At 38.5% G+C, this 16,251-nt stretch overlaps 1 protein-coding gene and 1 long non-coding RNA gene across 2 annotated transcripts in view; one reads left to right on the top strand and one right to left on the bottom strand.

The window, feature by feature from the left end:
* The window catches only part of LOC127469441 (uncharacterized), a 51,595-nt gene extending 46,581 nt beyond the window's left edge, over positions 1-5,014 (top strand). Inside the window, exon 3 of the long non-coding RNA XR_007903979.1 lies at positions 4,925-5,014. This is a non-coding gene — a long non-coding RNA (uncharacterized LOC127469441). The remainder of the gene's footprint in view (positions 1-4,924) is intronic.
* Positions 5,015-10,711: 5,697 nt separating this feature from the next.
* Positions 10,712-15,143, bottom strand: NENF (neudesin neurotrophic factor). Its single transcript, XM_051783745.1, has 4 exons — positions 14,951-15,143; positions 13,774-13,834; positions 12,490-12,593; positions 10,712-11,877 (listed from the first exon to the last, which is right to left on the bottom strand). Exons 1-4 carry the CDS (start codon positions 15,101-15,103, stop codon positions 11,701-11,703), a joined length of 495 nt encoding a protein of 164 aa, XP_051639705.1. The 5' UTR covers positions 15,104-15,143; the 3' UTR covers positions 10,712-11,700.
* Positions 15,144-16,251: the final 1,108 nt, after the last annotated feature.

Here is a 16,251-nt window from a genome sequence, read left to right as displayed (position 1 = left end):
GCTGTTTTAAATCAACAGTGGGTAGAGCAATATTTACATGAAATGTACTTGAGGGTAAAACATGATCTCACAAATTATAGAAAATAAACAATATTAAGTGTAGCTTGTGGCTATAGGGAGATCAGAAACAGTCTAATGGGAACACACTGGTTTTTTGAAAATGCAACAGTTATGCCACGTTGTCATAAAGCCATAGTTATGGCTGGATTTGAAGAAGAGAAAACCTTCCAAAAAGTGGCTTCCAGAAAGAAATCTGAGAAAAAAATATTTTTTTTCTTGTACTGAGTTGCTATTTGGTATGCAGTAGAACCTGCTTATCCTTTATTTTTGCTGATTCCCCCCCACCTTGATTTTAGTTTTAATAGTGTTAAGGCACCTAACAATATTGATAAACAGCTCTTACTAAAAATATAAAATAATTATTTTCTGCATAAACAGAAATATTTATATGCCTCATAATGGTCATACTTAGAACAAGAGCTTTTTCCTCCCCTCAGAAGTGCAGGAAAACCTTGCCATTATTAGCCAGCTCACAGAATCGTGCTTATGAAAGGATATGGGCAATATGAAAAGACATGCTAGAAAATTGAGTCTTTCTGTGAGATTTCTTAACAGACTTTGAGTCCTGGTGGACTTTCTCTTGCCAGAGCCTTAAATTAGTCTAAATGGAGTAGAGTTGATTTTACAGAAGGCAGCAGGAGGCTGAAACAGGACTGAGCAGTGCTGGTTTATAGCACAGGAAGAGTTTGGTGAAAGCTGCTGGAGCTTGTCCCATCAGGACTGAGCTGGTTCCACCCAGGAAGGGCAAGTGAACTGTGATTTAGTTCACAGTATTGCATCCCCATTTAGGATGCCCTTTAGATACAAACTAAGAGGCCCTTGCTCTATTCTTCCTTACTGTTCCAGGTTTTGGTAATTTCATTTTATGTGTAGACAGCTGTTTATCATGTTAGATATTTGTATTTCACATTCCTTAAATCACCTAAATTCTTTGTCGGTGGGGAAGAAACATTCATGAAGTTATTTATCCATTGTCATGTTTCAGAAGTCTGTTATCTGAAGTTTTATGTAGGAGCTTTCATAAAAAGCTTTATTTTTGAAAGGTAATCCTAGAAGTACATTGTTACTAATAACATCCCCGGGGAGACTGCTTCCCTCTGGAAAATGTGTGCCTCCTTAGCAAAGATGATGAGATGTTGTAGTCTTAAGAGTGAGCTCTTAATTCCCTCAGTTGCTGTTTTTTGACAAATCCATCCCTGATGCTCCATTGTGGGGTGTAGTGTACAATAAGGAAAAACATTTTTATTCCTTAAGGCAACAAGTAAGCCTCTTCCTCTTTCCATCCAGTCAACTGCAGTTGAACAAAAAACATCACAGGAACTTAAAGGGAGAAATACAATTCAATGTATATTTCTTCTAGTCACTATGTACAATATAAAATAATACTTAATTCCCAACAGTTCACTCTAAAACATGTGTTTCTTCTTTCCCCACTTCACTAGTCTGAAATAATGAGGCAGGAACCAACCATGCAGTTAGGCTGGCCCTGGTCTTCTCTTACTCTGCTGTGGCTGACAACATCAAAATTTGTACTACCTCTCTCTCGATAGGGGGGTCTTTTCAGTTTGCTCCACATTGGCAGGATGGGGGCCTACTGTATATTTTTTTCTGTCTGACTGGGGAAGCTGAAACTTAGCATCCTTTGGACTTCTCCACTTTTTGTGTAGTTGAATTGTCTAGAGTGTTAATCATCATTTGATTATTCTGACATTCTTGATGAAAAAATATATGCATTAAAATAACAATGTAATTACAGAATCCTCTTTTAGCATGAATATATTTCCTCTTAGTGACATTGAAATTATTTACTACTGAAATATTTGTATATTATTTTGACAGATATGCAGTGAGGTATGAGTAATTTTAAGGTGGCAGTTTACTCCATACAGCTTAAAAGCAAGGATTTTCCCCCTCCCCTTTTTCCCCATCACATTTTGTTATTAATGGACACATTTGAATTGTCAGTTTTCCCAAAGCCTGGGTGTATGGGCTGGAATGATCAGATTAATTGCTTAACCATGTTGTCCCTAACTAGGAGTACTGAACAGCCTCACGTTCTTGCTTTATCTTTTCCTTACAAGTTCTTCTGGGGTTTTTTTTATTCATCCTGTTAGTTTAAACATAAGGATTGCAAGCCAAAATAGCCTGTAACGTGGAAATGTAGGCTTCCAGGAGCTGTGTGGGCTAGGAATAAACTTTTGACTTTGTCTGGAGGCAGGATGCTAAGACAGCTCAGCTGGCAGGTTAATGGTGATTGTCATGAATATTAAATGATAGAACCAAAACAAAACTCCCAGAGAGACACTTATGCACGAATCTTACATAGCAACACAACCAGCTCAGACAGCTGGCTCTCTGTAGGCTTTCTTGAAAGAAAACAGTGCTGAGGCACACTGGGATGATTTTTATAAACCGGAAAGCCAATTTGTGATGCACTGTTTGAAAGTTAGAGGCCTTAATGATTTATAGCTTGAGGCAGAAATCTGTTTTCTGAAGTAGATAAGTAACAGGTAAATTATGTCTATGCTGTTCTCCCTTGTATTGAGTGTTTCAGAACATTTTTGAGTTTTGTGCAGGCTGAAAATGTGTGAACAAATGTGTATACTGTTAAAGTTCAGTCTGTCTGGTGTGCAGGTATAGTCCCACTTTTTCCTCTGAAGTTACTCTAATCCTCTTTTTGTTTTGCTTTGGGTTTTTTTGTTTGGTTTGTTTTTTCTCTGAAAAGACCACATTGCAGGGCACAGAATAATGAACTACATTTGGGTTTGTTTCTGTTTTGTGATTTGTCCCAGACAGCATTAGAACTTGCTATTCACTGAGTTCTTCCTTTGGCTCCAGTGGTGTAAATCTATCTCCTGGTACATGCAAAAATTGCTCCAGCACATGCAAAAAAGTTAAAATTCAGGAAGCTTGGATTTATTTGAAGTAACACCAACATAGATCTGGGATGATTCCATTAGCAGCACTGCAGTCATGCTCTGTTTCTAAAAGGATATCTAAAAGTGAGACATTCTCTACAGCCTAAAGAATAATCTTTGTTACACTGTAAGTTGGGGGTCAGATTCTTGCCCTTACCTTCCTTGATTTTCATGGTTATGTAAATCTGGGGCTCAGTGATTTTCAGACTCCAAAAGGAATGACCTGAAATAACAGAGTAGGTTTTCTTAGATAACTGCATGTAGGCATGATCCATTTTGTGGTGTTATTTTGAGTATAAAAAGATAAAGTAAATCTAAACTATTTTTAGGTACAATTAATCAGTCTAAATGAGTTGATGGAAAAATATATAAATGAAAGGACAGTCCAGTTAGAGGAAGTTATGGAGAGTAATGCTTTTATATAAACATTCTTTTATATAAACAATTCATTTGGCTTTCCAAAACCTGCCTGTAAATCAAGAAGTGCTTTCCAGTAGCTCATGGAGGCTTCTTCAGGCACGTGGTGCTAGCTGTCTTTGCTTTTAGTTCAGTTCCATTGAAAACAGAATATATCAATTTAAAACAGAATTTTAAAAGTATCTCTGTAAATAATTGATGCAGATATCCCAGGGATACCACAAGACTACGAACAGTTGCGCAATAAGAAATACAAGTGGCCAGCAGGTTCCCAGCTGTGAAGAAAACACGTTCAGTGAGATAATTTTTCAGCCAGTATCAGGATAACCCCTGATTTATTTCTGTTGTTGTTAAATCAAACACCCTAGTGGAATGCGAGGGGTTTTTTTTGGGTAGCATACACCAGATACATTTAAAAGGCTTAGACTAATTTATATTTGTGTTTTTACAGTACCGTGAGGAATTTACACACACACCCTCTGACAGGTCTTGCAATAAAATGAGCTACAGTATTTTAGAATAATAGTTTGTAACTATTTTCCTATGTATTGAAGTTTCCCATATATACATATTACTTTGTGAAGCAGATGCAGCTAAGGTAATTATTCAGATAATATCTTACTTTTTTTCAAGCTGAAAAGCTCCTTTAGGTACTTGGGGAAGTTCAGGTTAATACCTCTCAGTCTTCAAAGGCTACAAACAGGTGATTTGGGATCAGAGGCTCATTGCTTACTTATTTGAAATATCTAATCTATTTTATCATAAACTAGCTGAGTCTTGTGGATGAAAAGTTTACTTCTAGCTTCCATCTGCACTTTCATTTTACACATTTTGAATGTATCATTAAAACTCTTCTACACAATGTCTTTAAGTGGCCAAGCCTGAAATACTGTTGGGGTCATCATGGCTTCTGCCAGCATTTGAACAAACAAACAATGGACATGTAGACAAATGCCAAGCAATGATAAACACGGATCAAATGGGTAAAACCCTACTCACTTCAGCTGAAAGATACCCCCTATCACAAAGTGATACCCCTATGGAGTGAGGAAAGTGAAGTTAGAACTTCATAAAGTAGCATTCTTGATACTATAGCCATCTTGAGTTCCCACCAGCCCAAATGTCCAACCAACATTACCTTCTTCAGATGGCTGAAAGTCCCAATAATGATAAAAGACAAAGGGAATTCAAGGTAAATGCCAGCTTATTTAACAGCCAGGAAACCTGTCATTAAGGATCGCAAAGCTGTAGTGAAGCTGAGAGTTGCACCTTCATTTCTGTGTCCCTGGTCACCTCTTCATTGGCAAAACTCCAGCCTTCTTTCTTAAATTGGAATGGGGATCAATTTAAGACAAAATGAGAAAAATTGGTAAGTTGTGGACTGAATAGCAGCAGTATGACTTTCCATTAATCCAGGCACCTGCAAGGTCTCAAAGCCAAAGGCATCAGTATTTTTGGAAAATGAGACTGAGGATGTCAAGCAAGGAGCCAGCACTCACAAACTGTTTAATTCATGCTGATTTCCCCAGAACTGTATCCAAGGAGGATGTCACACTTTCCTGTTCTCAAGTTCAACCTTATCTCTGAGTGCATCAGCAAGTTTCACCTCTTCTGAAACTGTACTCTCCTTAAGTTATTTATAATCTCCTGCTGCTTCTTGTAAGTAGAGTTTCACTCACCCTCCTTCCCTCTGCCTCAGATTGTTATATTCCACTGATATGCTACTGCTTCACATACAAACCTTTCAGCAACCTGTTTCCTTCCAGCTGCAAGACATGGTAAACTCAAAGGAGACCAGTCAGGGAAATGGGAAGGAATTTAGGGACAATATGTAATATTTAACGTGTAGAATCATAGAGGCTCAGCTCATGTCAAACATCCCTGGTAAGCATGTGTTCTTAAAATCCTTTCAAGTTTACTAAAAGTGGTATGTTGGTCTTTTCCACATTAATGCTGAGAACTTTTCAGATATCTCTACAAACTCATTTCTGTCTACCATTTTTATTGTGTCGGGGGGCTATTTGTGATCTGTTCACTTTAAGAAATACAGGGAATACAACAAGTTCTAAAAGACTGTAAGATTGTTGCCTTTGTCTAAATTGTTAGATCACTCTGTTGTGTATCTCAAGTGAACATGTATGTCTCTCTGTAACAAAAAAAATACTTCACAAATGCCTTGAAAGGCCTACTGTCCTGTTCTTAAAAAGTATTGCAGAACTATTTTAAAGTACAGAGCATGGTTAAACAATAAATAAGGAAAAAATCAGTAAAATCCTTGAGGCACTTCCAAGCATAATGTAGGACAGAGACATGTTACCTAATGTAATCTCAATTTAAACATGTAATCCCTTTGATTAACACCCTTACCACAAATACACTTAGATCTGCTGCACAGTTTGGCAGTTCAGAATGAGCACTTTGCTTTTTTGCAAATATTTTTTGGCAAATACATTTTTGCAATATTTATTCTTATTAACAAAGTTTCTAGGAGCTTTGCTCAAACATAAAAATTAATAAAGGATTAAATGTAGTTAAGAAGTCTGAGTGTACTTGGACTTTATCTGTGATCATTAGCAAAACAGCACTGCAATGTAAAATTAAAGGCTATGTAGCCACAGCCTCCAACGAGACGAGTAACGTCCTAGGATACTCTTGATCTGCCATGGCTATTTTGAACCAGTTATCAGTTTAATCTATAAAGTTATCCCCCAAGCATTTAATTGCTTGGTAACTAAGCTCTGCATATGCAACACAAATGATTTTAGGATCTCTGCAAAGCCACACAGAACTAGGCACAAGGAAGTTTTCACTTCAGTCATCTTCTAATTCTGTTCTGCCCAAACTGGCTGAAACAAATGCCACCTTTAAGGCATTTTTTTCATCCAAAGATTTTGTTGTCTACGAAAGAAGGGTGCAAGGCTGTAAGTTTCAGCTCTAGATTCAGACATTTCTGTTTAGGCCTGTTTTGATTCAGTTCATGTGTTTGACTCTTTATAGTCCACTACCAGGGTTGTCATAATCTTTAAAGCCCCAGGAGATATGCCAAGAAACGGATTAAAATTTTCCCAATGAAAGGGTTAGATCCAAGCCTCTGCTTTATCTGCTGCCTTTGCACAGTATGAGAAAACTTTCGGCAAAATCTGGAAGGTAAAATATAGACGCTGGGACACTAATTTTTTTTCCTTTTTCAGAGAGGTTTCTTGAAGTAGAGGGAAAATTAGGTCATACTTTGATTTTTCTTGGCTGGCTTATCTCCAAGATGGCTTGCACTCTGTTTCTTTTAAACTTTGGACCTCTCAGAAGGATATATCTCGTGTCAGAATGATAAAGGATCATGTCAAGAAGTACTGCAGAACATGGTAATCTGAACATTCATTAACAGTACAGAATTTTTAATGGCAACAGCTACAAATAACTTACAGGAAACAGTAATAGGAATTGTTTATTCCAGAGTACTTCCTGTGGCTCTGCAGTTTATCCAGGTGCACAAAGGTCTATTTTTCACAGAACATTAATCACTGTTTCTCTTAGTTTGGATTTCTTGTCAACAGATGACCCAAGCCAAGGTCTAAGCGTAAGTTTTGTAAACAAGTAAATTAGGACTCACACCTTCTACTAAACAGGAAGAAAAAAAGCTAAAGCAGAAGGTGTTACATAAAGACCAACAGATGGGTAGTAGTTTACATTGTTATCATTGACCACATTTGACAGAAGCAAAAATAGGAAGCACTGTCTGTTATCAGACCTGCTCTGCCAAATCTACCTTGCCAGTATAAATTATCCCAGTAGCACACTAAGATATATTCTCATTTCCCACCTATTCTGTTTTCTGAGTTAGGGATTTTTTTGGTCACGCCAACATCAGAATCATGCCTATGCTATAAGTGTACTCCTAGCAGTGACACCCACCTATCATAGACTTAGTTCTTTGAGACTCTGAATAGTCTCAAAAACACCCTTTTTTCTTATGGCACTGATTGTTCTGTCAAAGCAGACACATTGTATATTATAACTGTCTGAACTGGCATTTGCAGATGGAGCTCTGAGTGAAACAGTTACTACAAATGTAAGAGTTTAGGGATTTTTTTGTTTGTTTTAAAGCATTCAGAGACAAGGATTGATGGTATACAGCCATTCCGTATATACCATGTAAATAGCTTTCAGGTTATAGGTTCATGTTTTTTTATCATTTTACTTTATCAGATTATTACTTATGGTGTGTGTATTTATCATATAAGTTGCTTGGTTTGGATATTGTTTCCTGTAAGGACAGAAAAAACATTAGGCAAAAGCATAAATGGATGATGGATAATAGAAGCGTACGATTGTCATCACTTACATCAGTTCTGTGATTTCAAGGTATCCCTGAGAATATCCAGTGTTTATCTGAAAATATGCAAATACTAATCAGAGCTACTTAGCACGTCTTACTGATGTGCAGCTGAATCCTTCTGAATGGCAGTTTTTTCACTAAGAAATGTAGTCAGATGTTTTTTGACTTTTTTCCTTTCAGTTCAACAAGATCAGCTGAAAAATTAGCATTGGACTTCCTCTGTGAAATTTTTCACATCTCTTCCATTTTCTCTTGAGCAGATGCAAATTACATTAAGCTCGTTTCAGATAAATATATTGATCAATAAAAGAGACAGAATACATATGGGAAAGTCAGCTAAACCTTTTTTTTGCTTGTTCTACAGGTTCTTGGGAGCCTTGCAAGAGAAAACTGCAGCGATTTAATGCCTTTCCAAATTATCATTTGTTGAGTATATTGCCTGACGGTAGTTTTGAAACAAAAGTAAAAGGAGGTGATTTACAAACTGTGTTCAGGCTTCTCCCATTCCAAGGTGCTATATTTAAGCAGATAAGCATCTTCTTTTAGTTTTTACTGAAACATGAAAGTCTGGCAGGTCTGACAAGTGCAGTCTGAAACACGATCCTACATTGACTCCTGTTATGAATTCACAGCCAGCAGTATCATCAGACCACAAAGACAGTAGCTGAGGCTGCAGTTTTCAAAGAAACACAAGGCCTTTTCTGCATAAGAAAACTAATACAAAATCTGATTTTTTTTTAAACCAATGAAAAACTCATATTTTGGTAAAGGACTACAAAAGGATTAGTGTTCATATATACACATTAGAGTTAGGAAAGAAATAACTTCATTTTATGTGTAATCCCAAATTCTTGGAAAAATCTCAGCTGCTCAGTCTGCAGGATTCAGAGCCCCTGTGTTCTGGCAGGTGGTCTTGTTTAGATTAGGATGCAATAACTAATAACTGTGACTAACAGCTGCTAACACACACATTCTTGGTAGGATTTCTCTTAATTGCAGTCTCTGCAACTGCAAAAATAAAGATAATACTTTCATTTGCATTTCATAACCCCTTCATTGAATTATGGTTGCTTATATTTGTAGTCCTGATGCTCCAGTTGTTAAACAGAGAAGTCTTAAAGCAGGGATGATAGAATCTATCCTGTCACAAAAATTAGTCTAATATGTTAGGATCAAAGTGAGGGACTACTGAAAAGAGTGCTGGCTGGGAAACAGCAACTCAGGTTATGCATCCTCTAAGTGAACGAACCCGTCTGATACTTCTTAACTAGACAGACTCAACTATTATTAAATACTAAAGTCAGGCAATTCTTGATGCAGTAATTCATTAAAGATGCATGTTGGAAGCAGTACAGCAAAAATAATAATAATATTTGCAATGTTATCTGGAAGTAGCAAGTAAATTGAAAAGAAATTCTACACTTTCCAAAGGAGGTTAAATAGCTTGTTTTGAGTGCAATTTATAGATTGTGAGGGCACCTGTTTTACTGGAATATACAGAGGTCAGGGAAATGCAGCTGACTGAACAAAACAGCCATAGCAGACAGCAAAATAAATTTCAGGCTGTTGGCAAGTAACAGAACCTTAGACATAAAACAGTGTTGTTAATTTAACACTAAAAGAAATACTGGAGTACTCAATGCATTTTTAAAAAGCAGTAAAAACGTGCTAAGGATGTATGTCCACTTAAAGCCTTATTACCATCACACTTCTATTGAGTGGGAACCCCAAGTGAAATAGCCTAGGAAGTGATTAAATGTGAATCCTCCAGTTCCCAAACTGAAATACAAACAAAAAGTGCACTCAGTTGTGATAATCTTGTCTTTAATAACAGAATGGACGGACTAAAGCATCTCCCTCACAAACATGAGTGGGGGCAGGTTGGAGTCGCAAGGATCTTGCATTTCAAGAGGGGGTTTGTATCACCATTTCCTGTTGCATCAGGAGCATTTCTTCACTGAAAAGAACCTGAAATTTAGTACAAATAGAAGCTGAGTTACCTGCTTTGAGATCAGCAAAGGTGACCTTCATAGTGAGAACAGGGAAAGCGGGGAGAGAACAGTAACACTAAGGCACTCAGTGGTGATGAGCTGCAATCAGCTACAAAATTTTTGAAATGCAGCTGGATATGAAGGTTCCAGATGAAGCAAAAACTCTTACAATAATCATAGTAGCACAACTACTGAAGCTGCCCCATAAAAAAGCATGCAAGGAAGGGAAGAGAAGGAGAAAGTTATTTGTGAAATGCTGGCAACCAACCACCCACCATTACCACCAAACCCACACGCACTCCTATAAAGATGGCAGGTATTACCAAGGAGCAAACTCCCAGCTGCTGTTGGTATCTAATCAAAAGGTCAGCAGTAATAATAATAAATAATAATACAAAAGCAATAATCTGAATCAATAGTCTCTGAGATGCCAATTTATTTATTCTAACCAGAGCACCATCCAACAGCAGGGGGGCCCATGGAGTCCCTCCTGCAAATGAAGTGGTCTAAACTACAAAACAAGTTTAGAATAAAATCAGCAACACTGTAAAAGGATGGACAATGCATAGAAACAGCTTTTCTAGTTATTCAACTGACAGGCAGCTGTCCCCTGGAAACTAGAAAGTGGAGAATCACCTAATAAAATTTTCCCTTCAGAGAAAATGGCCAAAATGCTAAAGAAAGAGAACAAAAATATATAGTTGTATTTTTATTATTTTTGTATTATTAATATAGAATAATATTCTATATTTAGAGCAGCTGCTTAGTTTCTCCCATATCAATTCAAACTGTCACAGTGGCAGATAAATCCACATTCATGACAATTCACATTCTTCTTAAGTTAGTGGAAGTCAGTGGTTAGCAGCAATTTATACAGCACAGGCTTTCATGGTCCTCTTGTTGCTGAAAGACTGCCAAGGAAACACAGTAAATGTGTTTTTGTCTTTCCAAGGAAAGACAATAAATGGGGTCTGCTTTTACCCTACAGGATCTGCAGTTTCATATTAGGTTAAATGGAAGAGGAACAGGGGACTGCACGCTTCATTAGAACAGCAATGATGAAGCCAGAGTAAGAACAAAGAAAAACTGAGAGACACAAAGAATCAGAGCTGAAATTGCTAAAATTGTCAATATAAAGATGCTAACAATATCCACAGGACACTAAACTGCTATAATAAACTTGTGCTGTAAGAGTATGAGGTAAACAGTGGGCTATCATTTCCTTTTTTTGTCAGAGAAAGAGTGGAGGAAGCTAGAAGGAAATAATCATAATCTAATATAGATGACATCTTTGATAATTATTTTTAAAAATTAAAGTGTCATTTATCCAAAAATAACATAATAGTCATATTTAAAATGTCACACTAGTTCTCATGGGGAAAATAAGATTTATTTTTCTTGGTTTACACCTGTAGGCTTTGCAGAAATACTCTACAGTAACTGCATTTTAAGAGACCAAGTTGCTTTTTATCCAGTATTCTCAAACCTATCAAATATTAAACCCCACAATGCTTTTTAAAATGTAAGCCTCTATTGCACCTCTTTGTACTTGTGATACCTACCCTGACATGAAGCACAGAGAATTGACTTTAGCTTGTCTAAATAATGCATTCACACTTTTCCAAGGAATAAGAAACAATTTGGGATTTACAAAAAGACTGGTCATGTTTCAATTATTAAAACCTTCTTTCTCTCTTCTAAGGAATAAAATTTTACATTACACACTTGTAAACAGAGAAATCCAAGCAGAAAGAATTTGCCTGTTAAATAATTCCCATATTTCACAGCAAACAGCCCAAGTATATGACACTGCTACAGATCTGTTTGTTTCCTCTAAACTATGTCTGCACACACATACATATTTTCTGAACAGAAAATGGGCTTGTGATAGCTAATTGTTGTAATGAACTCCAGAATATAGAATCAATCTAATATTCTACTGTGCCTCTCCCCAGGCATTCTGTAGGTACAAAAATGTTCCTCAAAACTCATCTTTAATGTTGAAATGTGGCTGATCTTCAGGTTTAAAGTCTAGGTTGGGGCTGCCATCCTCATTCAGAATTCGTCGAGAAGTATAGCCAACAATTGGATATTTGGCCTTATAAACATTATTGAAGATATCATCCAGGGACTTCAGTTCCTCTTCTGTGAGTCCTGTCTAAACAAAATAGGGAAATGAAAGTCCTGTCTCAAAGAAATAAAAATATAGATATTTACAAGCATTTTTCCTTTTTTACTGATTACTATAAAACCTAGGGTCAGCTTTTGGGTTTATTTTGCAGAGCATGATGACCAAATTTAATTGTATAATTTGTAATTTTATTCTTTTCATTCAAATTCAGCCTTGACAAAACTTTAATATACTCAGGTCAAACCACTAACCTCCCTTCATTTTCCCATAAGTAAATCACATCTCAACTACGTAAAAACCCACTGCCAGAGTTAGCATCCACTGCCACGTCAGTGACACAGGATACACTAAACCAGCTGACAAAGAAAGTTATTTACTCTCTTTGTGAGCATTTTTAAACAGCAGGTGATTTTCCCTTTACACGTTTATGTAAGTTGTATTGATTCCACAGATAAAAAACTCTCCTCTTGAAGGCTGTTAGCACCTTTCTTGAGCAGTAAATACATATCTATTTTATGTATTTAAAGAATATTAATGTATTTTGGTTTTAAATACAAGTAATTTAAAATTATTATTCATCATCTTTCAAAATAATTTAACTTTGAAAAATGGAATTAAACCAATGGTCCATTTTCTTACTGTGTCATGTGTAAGATCTGCTGGATCCAGAGACATCTTTGCAACTCCTCTTGTTGAGTCTTTTCCAACCAAAGCATTGTATGGGGCTCCTTTTCCATAAAATTCTGTCAGATTTAAAAAAAAATAAAATCCAGAGATGATCTGACAATGTACAGGCTATGTTCAGCCTCTGCTCTTCATCCAGCCTCTTAAACTTGCCAGTGATCTGAAAGCAACAGTTTAAGTCTAAAACCCTTCTTTCCAAAACTGACTTTGGATTTGCCACTTTTTGATAATATATCCTAGTCTTTAAAAAAACCCCAAACAACAAAACCAGCCAACCAACCAACCAACCAACCAACCAACCAGAACAACAGAGGGTGGGGTTGAAATTCCTATACTACAGCCTTAAAATTTACCAATTATTTAGGGAGGTGTGCTTTACATTCTTATGAGATGTTTGTAGCCTCCAGAATTTGCATGGCAAGCCTTGTCTAACTTAGGATTTAAAGATCAGCCAGCATGTATGACCAGACAAGCTGCGCTAACAAGGTTAGTATTAACAAAGCAACAAGCCATTAGTTTTCTTATGATGACATTAAGACAAGTGTCTAAGACCCCCTCATGGCCCCTTCAAACATTTTATAGCAAATTAAGTAGCAGGAGTTCAAATTAAAATATCTGTAGTTCTTAGGGAAGGCAAAAACAGCAAATTCGGCCATAGATGGTTTAGGTGTAAATGACAAGACAAGAAACCTTATGAAATAAGAAAATTTTTAAGGAGAAAAAAAATTACTTGGCCCCCTGCCCTACTTTCAAAATTACAGTGAACTCTTAAAATAAGAGTTTTGACCAGGCCATTTGGACAGCACAGATGGATGAATACCAGCACAAAAGGAAAAGATGAGCTGCAGCAGTGTTGATATTGTGTAGTGCCATATGGGTACAACCAAGTTACCTTTGATCTGGTCAGGACAATGAAGTGCTGTAGCAGCAGCTTCCATGTGGCCTGACCCCACATGTGGTGACTCAGGGGTCTGGGCAGGTGTCTTCAGCATTTCTGTCAGCAGTGTCCAAGCTAACTGGACAGTGCTGGCTTGTCTATGTGTGCTGTAATCTCAAACCAGTGTAAGTTCTATACAAAACCTTTGTAGGGGAGCTGTCAGAGGAGGAAAACCAAGTTTTTTAAAGGAGGAAAATGTGTTCTTTTTGTTGCAGGCTTCTAATACGCTGGGAATATTTAAAAACAAATGACTGAATAATAACATGAAAACAAAGTGGACAGCAGATGAGACGCAAACTAACCTTTTCCAGAGGTAACATCAAATACTACTCCCTTCACCGCCAGGTAGATGGGCTGTCCTTCCTGGAAAGAAAGCCATCAGTATAGCCTCAGCACTTAAGTATAGGCAAAAGGCAGTTAGTTTTAGCTATGAAATCCATAAGCACTCAGGACATAAAGGAGAGAATTAAATTATCTGTTGTATGTTTTCTCTTGTTATGTGCATATACCAGTGTACGCATTCCATCCCTTGACATTTCTTGCTTGTACTTTAAGCCGTCCCTGATTTTTTTTTTTACATTTTAACAATATACGACGAGCGAATCTTTTTAATCTAAACAACACAGTCATAGAAGACATCCCTCTTGCAGGTCACCTCTTGTCTGCTTGAAGCCCATCCACTGCATCTTTCTATTCCTAATACAGATGGATATTGCCCACAATAAAAGGGTGTATGGCCAACATTCTTTATTTGATTAAGAAACCACAGATGAATGCATAAACACGCAAATCTAATCTGCTGACATCTGTTTTACTTAATAAGCCAGTGCTTCTGCTTTGTCTTTTACACATAAGATGTATTTTTAGTCAGATGTTGATTAGTTTCTTGTAAGTATCTGGAGAAGACCCTGAGAAGGTCAGCCAGCAAGTTTTTTCAGAAGAGAAGCTGATGTGTGTTAAGACAGGACTTCATCGTTTTGAATGCGAAGTTCTGCTGAGGTTTCTGCATCACAGAAAGCTAAAAACTTTTAAGTTGAAATTGTGTTGTTATTTCCATAATCTTGTAAAAAAAAAGGGGGGGGGGGTGTCTAAATACATGGTTTACTGAATTACAGAGGGAAAAATATTTTGGTTTCAACTCACGGTAATCTGAAATTCCCTGGCATGAGTACGTTGCCAAGCAGGCAACCAATATAACAGGCACATGCCATCTAATTGTGTGCGTGCAGCTTCAAAATGGGCAGCTGCCAGCCGGACAGACGAACAGAGGGACGCCTGCAAACTTCTCACGGTGCCTAAAAGGCAGGTGATCCCCAAAATTCCTGGGCCGGAGGGATCGAGGGAACAGCGCAGCAGAAGCAAAGCACGGCAAGAGAAAGAACCAGCTTTAAGGCGGTTTCAGGGCACGGAGCGGCAGGAAAGGAGGGAACGCGGCCCGGCCCGGCCCCGGCGCCCAGCACCCCTCCCAGCCGGCCCTACCTGCTGCCCGTCGTATCTGGCCAGCTCGGGCTCGGTGAAGAGCCTCACGGGGGCCTCGGCCGGCGGCCTGAAGCGCAGCTGCGGCTCGGCGGGGGCGGCCGGCAGCGCTGCCAGCAGCGCGGACAGGAGCAGCCGCGCCGCGCCGCCCGCCATGCCCGCAGCCCCGCTCCGCCTCCCGCCGCCCGCCGCCCGCCGCCCGGCCCCGACTCCGGCTGCGGGAAAGGACGTGGGATATGTACATGCACCGGGGTTAAAGAACCAGGCGCGCAGTGCGCGGCGCTGCTCCCAGGAAGAGTCGCGGTGGGCTCGGCGTGCGGAGCTCTGAGGGGTCCGCGGTGTTTAGCCTGGGGAGAAGGAGGCTCAGGGAGCACCTTATCACTCTCCAGAGCTGCCTGGGAGGAGGCTGTAGCCAGGTGGGAGTCGGTCTCTTCTCCCTAGTAACGAGCAATAGGACAAGAGGAAGCAGTCTCAAGTTGCACCAGCGCAGGTTTAGATGGGATGTTTGGAAAAGTGCTTTCACAGAAAGAGTTGTCAAGCACTGAAACCGGCTGCCCAGGGCAGTGGTGGAGTCACCATCCCTGGAGGTATTTAAAAGTGTAGCTGTAGCGCTTAAGGACGTGTTTTAGTGATGGACTTGGCAGTGCTGGGTTAATGGTTGGACTCCGTGATTTGAGAGGTCGTGTCCAACCTACACGATTTTATGATTCTTTTCCATACAGAATGCACAGCTGGCACTTTAACACATCTAGTAGTAAAAAGATTCCTTAATTTTCATCCTTTTTCCCTTCTGAAGTTTCTCTGCTTGCTGTTTTGAATGTTTATTCACAAACTCAGGACACATAGGATAGGCTTCATCTTTACAACTTAAAAAACCCAGACATTTTTAGCCTAAAAACAGAGAGAATAAATAGGAAATTTTCAGATTACATGTTTTCCCCATGCTATAAATACCTATCAGGAAAACATTAATGGCTAGCAGAAAAATAAGTAGCTTGATGCTTATAATTCCATGTAGAATTAAGAAAATTAGAAACGTTTTACAATTCAGATGCATATATCCCATCCCTCCCCGCAGTGCTGGCAAATGAGGACCTGAACGATTTAAAGCCTGGATACTGCAGCATTCAGTCTTCCTGACTACTGTGCTGGAATTCAAATCCATGCTTGGTCAATCTCCACAAGTTCTGTGAAAGCTGAACAGTTTGGAGAAGGATCTGAACAGTAAATAGGAGGTAGGAATGGGTTTGGTGTTTATTTTAAGGATTGTTTACAAACTCTTCCTGTGTAAAATCCATATGTCT

This window comes from Manacus candei, unplaced genomic scaffold, assembly GCF_025592945.1.
Source record: "Manacus candei isolate 608988 ecotype Guabito, Panama unplaced genomic scaffold, ASM2559294v1 h1tg000017l, whole genome shotgun sequence".
Lineage (NCBI taxonomy): Eukaryota > Metazoa > Chordata > Aves > Passeriformes > Pipridae > Manacus > Manacus candei.
This window is presented reverse-complemented; position numbering and strand designations above follow the sequence as displayed.

Excerpts from the sequence above, each read along its gene's own strand:
- NENF (XM_051783745.1), bottom strand. The coding sequence starts at position 15,103 with ATGGCGGGCGGCGCGGCGCGGCTGCTCCTGTCCGCGCTGCTGGCAGCG. Across the intron at positions 13,835-14,950 it reads CCAGATACGACGGGCAGCAG|GAAGGACAGCCCATCTACCT; the intron begins GTAGGGCCGGCT and ends CTTTCTTTCCAG. Across the intron at positions 11,878-12,489 it reads CAGATCTTACACATGACACA|ACAGGACTCACAGAAGAGGA; the intron begins GTAAGAAAATGG and ends TATTTTGTTTAG.